Source organism: Telopea speciosissima, chromosome 7 (genome assembly GCF_018873765.1).
Source record: "Telopea speciosissima isolate NSW1024214 ecotype Mountain lineage chromosome 7, Tspe_v1, whole genome shotgun sequence".
In the NCBI taxonomy this organism is placed as follows: Eukaryota; Viridiplantae; Streptophyta; class Magnoliopsida; order Proteales; family Proteaceae; genus Telopea; species Telopea speciosissima.
Genome location: NC_057922.1, coordinates 680,522 through 690,879, shown reverse-complemented (window position 1 = coordinate 690,879; position 10,358 = coordinate 680,522). Strand labels below are relative to the sequence as shown.

General features: G+C 38.8%; 2 protein-coding genes across 2 annotated transcripts; one reads left to right on the top strand and one right to left on the bottom strand.

Moving 5' to 3' along the window:
* Positions 1–154: 154 nt before the first annotated feature.
* LOC122669285 (protein MKS1-like) lies at positions 155–1,025 on the top strand. The gene has a single exon (XM_043866028.1). The coding sequence runs from the start codon at positions 202–204 to the stop codon at positions 961–963; it is 762 nt and encodes a 253-aa protein (XP_043721963.1). The 5' UTR covers positions 155–201; the 3' UTR covers positions 964–1,025.
* A 2,696-nt stretch (positions 1,026–3,721) lies between these two features.
* Positions 3,722–10,358, bottom strand: LOC122667262. The gene is made up of 7 exons (XM_043863515.1): positions 10,341–10,358; positions 8,340–8,425; positions 4,961–5,509; positions 4,651–4,872; positions 4,405–4,532; positions 4,113–4,335; positions 3,722–4,001 (listed from the first exon to the last, which is right to left on the bottom strand). The coding sequence occupies exons 1-7, from the start codon at positions 10,356–10,358 to the stop codon at positions 3,920–3,922; spliced, it is 1,308 nt and encodes a 435-aa protein (XP_043719450.1). The 3' UTR covers positions 3,722–3,919.

Sequence of the window (10,358 nt, the reverse complement as noted above, 5' to 3'; positions counted from 1 at the left end):
ATTGACTTTTCTAGGCATTAACTTTCAATATAAAACCCGACAGGAAATGGATTAGCCACACCTGCCTCTCATGGTTTTCCTATCTATGGTTTCTGATGAATTGAAACCTACACCAACACGTCTCTCTCTCTCTATATCTCTCTCTAGATCTCTCTTAAATCTTTTTTATTGAATCAAACTGATCCCCCTCAAATCTCAGCCATGGACCCTTCAGAACTCCCCACCGGTAGGCCGTCGCCGCCGAGGAAGGAACTCCAACTACAAGGCCCTCGACCGGCACCGCTCAAAGTTCGCAAAGATTCCTACAAGATCAGGAAACCACAAGTGGCGCCGCAACCATCTCAGCCTCTTCCGCCGCCACCGCCGCCACAGCCACAACCACCTCGCCAACCGGTGATAATCTACACCGTCTCCCCCAAGGTAATTCACACCACTGCTAGTGACTTTATGACACTAGTCCAACGACTCACTGGCCCCAATTCATCTTCATCTTATGCTGTAACATCATCATCATCATCATCTTATGTTGATAATAGTGGTGGTAGTACTGTTCTTGTTTCGCCGGCGGCACGGTTTGCCACCATAGAAAAAGCTAATTATAACAGTAACAGCCCTTCAGAAGGGGAGAAATCAAGAAAGGGTAGTAGTGAGATGGTTGATATGGTGGAACTGGAAGGATTAGAGATTAATGGTGGTGGAACAGTAGAGAGGACAACAGGTTTGTTCCCAGGGATACTATCACCTCTTCCATCATCTCTCCCACCTATCTCTCCAACCTTCTTCTCTCCAACATTACCTGACCCAAATTCACTTGGCTTCTTACAAGATCTAAGTCCTATCTTCCAAGTTAATAGGAATTATATAGAGGGTACCTTAGTTCCAAGTCCTACAGCATTCTTTTCTTCAGCTACTTTTCCTTCTCCTACTCCATATATGGACCTCTTTAATCATTTAGACTTCTAAAGAGAGAAAGAGAGACACAGAGATTGAAAGGAGAAGAGGTGGAGAGAAGAAAGTAAAAGTGATGTCTGGTTTTTTGTATTCACCCAAAAGATTACTTTTTTGACACAATGTCACAATGTGTGGAGAGAGAGAGAGAGAGAGAGAGAGAGAGAGAGAGAGTTTATGTGGTGTAGTTGGAAGGCCTTTAATGGGCTTTTAATTTGATGGGCCATGTGAATAGGGCTATATGTCTCTCACAAGTCACAAGTCAATTCTTCCTTCTTCTTGTGATACCAATTTTGTGGTCATGAAGTATTGTGGATGATAATTTACAACAAAGCCCTTTCCAATTGTATTTATTTATTTATAATTTATTTTTAAGAGAAAGTTTTCATACACGGCTGTGTAAGCGTGTATGTGAGAGGGTTTCTCTCACAAAGAATTGGAAAAGTCATAAATCTCCACCTATTAATTAATATGCCTTGATACTCCCACCCTCTCACATACACGGTTTACACGACCGTGTGAAAACTTTTCCCTTATTTTTGTTGCTCAATCATTTACAGGGTCTGTAGCCCATAGGTTCTCTTGCAACTTGCTTCATTATAGGTAACTAATTAATCTGTATTAAATTATTAAATTTTTTTTGTTTAAAGGGTTTAGTTTTGTAAATTTTAGAGTCAACGATGTAAATAAAAAAAGAAGTCAATTGCCTTTTATTTAATAATTATTTCGTTCATAATGTCAAAAGTTGTTAAGGACCACGCCCAATGAAGAAAACCCAGCTAATGACGATTTAATTTTCTTATTATTTTAATACCGTTTAATTAGGGCAAGCAATGCCTATTAGTGGTTAGCTGGTTTTCCATCCCCTGAGGAAAAAAAGAAGTTACGTGCGGGTTACATGTTTTTTTTTGAAAATATCACCTTCAATTGTTAAATGGATAATTGTTCAATAAATTATAATTGGGCAGGAGAACCCTAACCGCTAATCACCACCGGTTATGTATATTATGTAGCTGTTACACTAGTATGGTGGCCAATGAAAATACGCATAAAGGCATTGTTTGGATGTGATTTTTTATTTTTTGGAGGGTTGAATGGTGGGAACCAAGCTAAACACAAGACTGGTTAGTATTCTTTTTCCCATTATAATTTCATGTAATCTTCAAGTGTCAAAAATGGTGATTAGCACATAATAGGACTATCCACTTTGGGCCAAAATTATTAAACTCGGAATTGAGATCTAGATCAGGTCCATCAAATTCCGATTTGGCCGAGATCAATCATTTATCGATCAGAATCGTTGAATCAGCCGCTTTAGATTGATTGGAATCAAGATCAAGCTCGGTCAATTTGATGCATCCAAATCCAATTTCTTGAAACCCTGCTTGGAATCAAACCCTTTCATGGGTAAACAAATTGATTAACACTGACCATATTTCATTTATCACATCTATTGGTTGGACCCGTGGATAAGCTCCATGGAACCAAATGTCCAACTACATCTTTTTTTTTTTTTTTTTTTGGGGGGGGGTGGGCGGGGAGAGGAGGTGGGGTACATCTAATTTAGCTGCCCCCATAACGTCTTGTAAGAAAGCTAAAATGAGGTGCGATAAAATGGTATTTTATATTGAGGGCAGTGAGATCATTTCATTAAGGAGAAAAGAGATAAACAAAGAGGGACTAGCATACCCTACCCATCAGCTCAGAGAACCTTTTCTCAAAAGATAAATAGATGCAAAATTTTCTCAAAATAAAAACACTGTAGACAGAAATGCATTGTTTCAGTCGAAATTTTGGTAAATATCTACACTGTAGACAAAAATGCATTGATTCAGCAAAAATTTCAATCATTAGAGAAATCTTGTCGAAATTTTGAAAATTACAGTGATTTTGACATGGTCAAGATGAAATGCCACACAAATTAGAGATTCATTATTGTTTCAGTCGAAGATTGGTCAATATCTATACACGGTAGACAGAAATACACTAATTCAGGGAAAATTTCAATCATTTCAGCCGGTTGTCCTCCGAAACAACTGACCGAAACTCATGACAAAAAATACACTATTTCGGCAAAATTTTGATCAGGTCAAAAACAAGATCGATTAAAACCTGAGATTTTGACCTGCATGGCCATTATAAATGAAAAATATTTGCACAAAACTTGAATTTGATGTCATCTCACTTCATTTCCTGTGTCCAGCTGTAAATACTGCCACATCCTCATCACCCTTCCATGTAATACAACTTTGGAATCAGATCACGTGAATAGCTCAACTCGAACCAGAATCGGCCAATTCCAATCCCAATCTCCCGGTTATGGAAAAGATCTTTTGACCAACATCCATTCGGGAGTCTAGAGTCGAGACTGATCGATTCCAGCTGATTCACAACCAATTCAAATTATATATGATACCTGATTCCAATTTGAAGTCTCATCATTAACTCCTATCCCTATTTTTAAAAGATCAAATCCCACGGATTAAGAGATTCGCCTTTCACCGTAGAGAAGGGATCACTCCTTTTTTTCGTTTCTTTGTCTTTCTTCACAAACAGCAAATTCACCAAAGCACTAACCAAGTAAAACAAAGAAACAAATACAGAGACGGCTAATGCTGAAGACTTAGCAGGTACCGGATACATTTGATAACCTACAAATTTACAACCTACTATTGAACACTTCTCTTTTAAGCCAACATATTACACATTTGCAACTTCTATTCATTCTCCCTAAAATCTGCATAAGAAAAGAGAAACATAAGAATATCTACCACTTCTGAAACAAGAGCAATATCTTCCATTCCAAATGAAAACAACTCCAAACAGGGTTCGACGAATATCAAAATTTTCCTTGCTTGCTTGCATCAAACGAATCCAGCCATGGTTCGTTCGCCAATTGTGTGATAAAACCACATCACAAGCTTCCATCTTCACCTCCCCTTTTTCATATTCATCCAGCTTTTCCTCTTCTTCATATTCTTTCTGTTTTTCCTCTTTTCTTCATATGCATGTTGCTTTTCCTCTCCTTCATATGCATGCTGCTTCTCAAGGTCCTGTTCATTATCAATAGTTATCTCAATAATGTCAGGAATCAGGGGCAAACAATAGCAGAAAAGCCAGAAAACATGGCTTTCTGATGCAAAGGAGAATATGGTGAATCAGACCCATAGATGCTTCTCATGCTTAATGGACTGACAGGACTCCGCTGGCTCCAGGTCTTAATGGGGGTCCCTCCCTTTTCGGCTGCCAAAATTACCTGCGCTGATGTAGATGGCATGGCACACTCGATGCTGTTTTCTTGTATCAAAATATGGTCAGCTGGTTGTGGGGGAAGTGAAACTTGCTTCCCCCTAAATACACCCCAGAGATAATACTTCCCATGAAATCCTGTGAACCAACAAGTTGTTAAACCTAGCCAATCAAAGGGAAGATAACAAGTAAAGGTTCCTAGCTTACTCTGGAATAGTAGTGGCAATTGAAGAGAAGAGAAGATTAGGAGCTCTGCATTATCAGTTACATATTTCAGTGCAAGGTCCCGATCAATTATTTCATGGAGAAGCCCATCAAACACTACTGCTTCATCACTGTAACAACACAATATCACTATTCCTAATGTGTGAAGCACATGTCTTTGGAAACAAGTACCAAAAGTGATTAAAAAAAAAAAAAAAAAAGATGGATACACAAGAATCGGGAAAATACCATTTGCTTTCAGGGAAGAAATAAAGACCAATACTCTCATCAGTGGGCAATGATCTTCTGAAACTTTTTGGCCAGGCATTAAGCCTTGGCAGCATTTCCACTCCAACCAAAACTGGCAGTGCATTTGCCCCCTCAAATACTTTGAAGCATGCTTTGTTTGATAAATGGGCAATAGTACCTACTACTTTACCAGATTTTTCATTACATATGCTAAAGCAACCCCTATCAGGACAAACCAGGGAAAATTGGCAGTAGGAATCAGATATGAGATATGCAACATTAGGAAACAATTAGAACAACAGAACCTTACCTCCAGATAGGATCAATGATTGGCTGTGCAGGGCCATAGTAATGACATTCTGGAGATAGTTCATGGCTTGAGCAGCCAAAAGGAGCATTCCTGACATCTGGCACTACTGCAGAGTCGCTGTCTTTGGCAGATTCAGTATCCTCATCTGAACTCCCCCCATCATACAGTATTAATTTTCTTCTCTGTTTTTTCGACTTCATAGCTTCTTCACTACTACCATCAGAAGAGCACTGCATATAGTTTTCCTCACATGGAAGAGGATCAGTTGCTACCTCTGCAGGGTCAGGCACATTGTCATTCATCTGTGTGTCTCCCTTCAAACAAACCTTATGAGATTGTATTACAGTAGCATTGTCACAATTCTGCACATGTATCTCAGCTTCTGAGAAATTGATCGTCTTTTTCCTCTTCCTATTCCTCAGACATTCACTTCTCGTAGATTGATGTAAACCAAGCCCGTTGAAGGGAGATGATGCCCTAGGTGCACATTGCTCACATGACCAAATGACTTCTAGAACATCTTGTTCTGGCAACTTGTCTAAGCAGTAGCTGGAGGAAACAAAAGGCATAATATTATTGAAGAAGATGCACTGGTGATATGTAAGACGATGTCTGCATTCAAAACATTGGAGGTTTCAAAGCAATGAACTTGCAAGTTGCAAGTTGAATAACATTCTTGCATTTGTCTATTCATTGGTAGAACTGAAATCTAGGAGAGATAACATGAAATAATTATTCCTCCAAAAGATGCACTATAAGTATCATTTTCCACAGTGCATCTCCACGACTAATTAAAGATATTTATTGATTTTCAAGAAAAGAAAAGGAAAAAAATTTTACATCTACACTAAGCATAAGATCAAATTCTATGGGCCTGGGCCACGATTTCACTAGGAGACAAATCCAGGTAATTTTTTATTTTCTTTTCTTTCCCCTGATAATAATTACATTTTCTATTTTCTGTTAACATCTTCAGTTTAATTGATGCATGCACGAGAGGAGGAGATACTATTAGAAGGAGAGGAAATAGGAAAGGGAGAAAAGAGAAGGAAAAAAAAGAGGGAAATTAGGGTCTTAATAGAGGAAGCTGGCCTCCTTCTCATATGAGAATTTTAAGAACTTTCAAGCTTTTCTTCTTCTATTTCTTATCTGTTAAATAGCTATTACATGTAGTTGCCTTCCCTCCAACGATTGCAATAACTCCTCCAATGACTCGTACTAGGACTTAACAACTGCTACTCAAACTAAACTCACGATTCCAATATCTACTCCCATGCATTAAGACTCCTACACGTACACAATAACTACATGATGCTTCCTGGTCCATCTATGGACCATGTAGAATGTAACATTCCTTCCCGCTTGAAATTGTCCTTGTCCTCAAAGACAAACCAAAGTACCCGTTGTTAGAATTTCTATGGCCGGGATCATATGGGAAAGTCTGATCAAATGATCGAAAGATCTCTTCCCCTTGGAATTGTTCCGAAGAAGCATAGGGGCACTAGGATGGCAGAAAAACATGAACTCATGCTCACCTTCCTTGCCAATAAATATTGACAATCCACCAAGCCTTGAAATCCCAACAACAACATTGGCAGGAGCTCTATCAGGGCCCTTCTTAAATGCTGGTGCTTTTGCAAGGGAAACTCTACCAACAGTTGGAACAAAGTCAATTAAAATCTCCCCCAAACACACAAGTGAGCCATTCTGTGGGGTTCCGCTTCTCGCATCTGCAGGAATAGATTTCGGTAAACCATTAACGCCATTGAAATGGGAAGCTCAAGCTTGTCCAGTTTGGGTAGGACTGGAATGGAGTGTCCAGCCGAATAGACTCATTTTGACCATTTCCACTGGCTATCAACTGCTCAAGATGGGGGAACATTTGCTCAAGGTGGGTGAACATCGCCCATAGTTTCTCCTGTCCGATGACAAGGGATGTCACCTTTGCCTCCAACATAATAAGCCTTTGCTCCTCCGCCATGTCTGGCTCTGTTGATGCGTGCACGTGAGGAGGAGATAAGATTAGAAGGAGAGGAAATAGGAAAGGGACAAAGGAGAAAAAATAGGGAAATTGGGGGCTTAATAGAGGAAGCCAGCCTCCTTCTCATATGAGAATTTTAAGAACTTTCAAGCTTTTCTTCATCTATTCCTTATCTGTTAAATTGCTATTACATGTAGTTACCTTCCCTCCCATGATTACAATAACTCCTCCAATGACTCCTACTAGGACTTAACAACTGCTACTCAAACTAAACCCACAATTACAATAACTACTCCCATGTATTAAGACTCCTACACGTACACAATAACCATAGTTCAAAATCTCGGCGAGAACTCGGCGAGATCTCGGTAAACTCGAGCTAGTCGAGACGAGATATGATACGAAAAAACAAAATGTCAAATCTCGAAAAACTCGACTGAGATTTCGAATTTTTTGAGAATCTCGGAGAAATCTCGAATATTTCGAGAATCTCGACCTCCTCAGTACTCATAGAGTCATAGTATTGTATTGTTGGGACTTGGGAGTTAAGACGTGGAAGACTAGGGTAGTAAGGTGTCTATGACATATGTATTATTCATTGTACTTAGGTTAGGTGTCTATGTAATATGCATTGTGAACACTTCATTGTATCTTGTGGTTTATAGTAGAAACTTTAAGTCTTTAACTATTTCTTAAATAATTATTCAATATTAAGTGCATAATTTACTTGTTTTACTTGCCAATCGTGTCTCATATCATTCAAACAATGTGTAGAATAGGTAATATTACATTAAGGATTCGGCCTTTACTGTCAACCAAGGGTGCAAATCCAAAACACCAAAATGAGTGTTTTTTTTTTCTTTCAATTTGAACCTTTAAATATGTTTATTAAGCCTAAAACAAGCTTACCTTAAAGTTTCGGAGCCAACTATGGCCATATGCCCACCAAAACATAATTCCAAAACACAAAAAAAAAAAGAAATACACTGTCTTGCCGAGATCTCGGAAAACTTGACCTGGTCGAGACCGAGTTTTAGAACCTTGACAATAACTACATGATGCTTCCCGGTCCAACTGTCATGTAGCACGTAACATTAATCTACATCATTTAGGCTAGTTAATAATATATTGGAAAAGGTTCTCTGAGCCACTGGGGCAGGGTACATTAGCACCCTATGTGTCTATCTCTCTCCTCATATGAATGATCTCACTGCCCTTCGGTATATGGATACTGTTTTGTCGCACCTCATTGGTGTGCTCCCCCATGCCACTTGCTTAGGGAACCCTCTCCTATAAAATATTAGCTTCCTCTAAAATAGAACCAGAATAGGCCGTTTCTAATGAGAACAATTTTGCTAAACAAATGGAAGGGGACTACAAGAAGACAATACAACTTACCGATGCTCAAGGGACACTTTACACTGGGAACAGTAAACCAGAAGTTCTGAGTAACCCTCGACGCCACATTTTTCGCAAATCTCTGACTGTCAACAACAGGATGAAAGAGTTGGATCCACGTTTACAACATGACCAATGTTGAAAAGTATATTAAATAATAAAAAAAAAAAGAAAAAAGAAATACAACTATTATTTTGAGAACTAAAACGGCTGAAGACCTTCCTTTGTTTTTTGGATAGTTTCAGATCATAAATAACTGTGCAGACATGATTCTTTCTTAGGAATTAGGATTGAACACAAAAGGATCTCTACACTGTTCTTTGTTTTTCTTTTAGAATAAATAATTAAATATTCAGAACCAGCCTTGTGCTTATTCTTCTTTTTAAACAGATTCTTTTGTGCATCATTAGTTTTTTCAGACTGCTGTTTAAATCTCTTTTCAGCTTCTGCCTAAAGAAAATGGTCAGATAAATCATAGTTAAGGACGGCGCCTTTTTAGGCGCCTGAGCGAATGGTTGTTAAAGACTCAAACGGTCAACTCTTGGCATATATTCATAAGACCAGGCAAAACTTCTTCAATTCCTTTAAGAGTTAAACTATTTGGGAAGTTTCTTGCTCAAAGAGGGATGCTCCAATTTTCATAGAGGAGTGTATAACACCTAGGATGCAAGCCACCTCAATAATTCTGTGCCAGCTAACACTTTACTATTGAAAAAAATAAGTAATACAAACATAGATTACTGTCCCATCAAATGCATGAGACTCGACCTCTCAGAACAAATGACAAATCCTCTCCACTAGCATCTTGAATCCAAAAAAGCCAACAAATCACCACAGTGCAATCACTTTCAATAGGACTCAAGGGCCCAACAAATGGAGCTAACCGAAGGCCAGTAGAGCAGCTTTTCACCTCAGCCCAAACTCAATCTCCCTCAATATATCTGAATCGAGATGCCAAAAGGACCATACTTGGAGCTTTGGAATGTACTCAGTCCCAAATATGTAATGTTCCTATATGTCCTACAAACTATAGCCACCCAAATTTAATTGGATGACCATGTCTCCAACTGAAGATTACACCCTCTAACCTACCTATAAGAAGTAACCAAAGATTATGACACCAAGAAGCAGGACTCTCTAGAGATTCCAACAAGCCACCTGAACCATCCCTATCTCTATTACATCCCCCTACCTGTCACTAATTACCCTATCATTGCTCTCGTACCAAATACATCATAAATTAGACAGCTTCCTGTGAGCTTCCCTTACTTGGTGAGCATAAAAACTACATATTCCAAAAACTGAATTTCATTTGACACACCTAACTGAAACTAAAAGTTTATAAAAAGCAATTCAATAAAACTAAACCATAATTCAATGAATGAAGAATGAGCATAAGGTAGACCAATCCTCCAGTTTCCACACTAATTAAACACCTAACTCAGATCCTAGTTTAGTTTCTCACTCATTCCATGGGTAAACATACTGAGAGGGACTATTTGAGAGAAAGCTGGCCATACTTGGTTTCTCCTCTCCCTGTCACAAGGGTGGGAAAGAATTAAGTACATTTCTTGGAGAACCAAACAACAATGATGAATGTTGACTCATATTTTCTCTTCATTTCTTAGTGCAACTAAACAACTAGCAAAGAAAAATTTTCTTTTGTTTTTCCTTTCCTTTTCTTTCATCCCAGAAACCAACTAAACACAGCATTAAATCTTATGAGGGAAAATGATCTTTGCCCGGGAGTGTGGCTCCTGTGCCAGCACCCCGGCCAATGAGAGTGCATCGACCAGGAGGGGCGAGGTGGTCATTGTCGCACACCCTGTGTCAGGGCGCAGGGGTGCACTCCCGGACAGAGAACATGTAACCATCTTATAAATACAACATTTTAAAGAACAGTTTAGATCAGAATTATCTTGATAGAATCTAAAACTTAACTCCTCCCACCGATATCCTAATTAGCTATATATAGAGATAATGTAATAGAGAAGAGTAAACCTCAGCATTGAACTCCAT

Excerpts from the sequence above, each read along its gene's own strand:
- LOC122667262 (XM_043863515.1), bottom strand. Across the intron at positions 4,336-4,404 it reads ATTGCCACTACTATTCCAGA|GATTTCATGGGAAGTATTAT; the intron begins GTAAGCTAGGAA and ends GTTGGTTCACAG. Across the intron at positions 4,002-4,112 it reads AGCATGAGAAGCATCTATGG|GACCTTGAGAAGCAGCATGC; the intron begins GTCTGATTCACC and ends GATAATGAACAG.
- LOC122669285 (XM_043866028.1), top strand. The coding sequence starts at position 202 with ATGGACCCTTCAGAACTCCCCACCGGTAGGCCGTCGCCGCCGAGGAAG.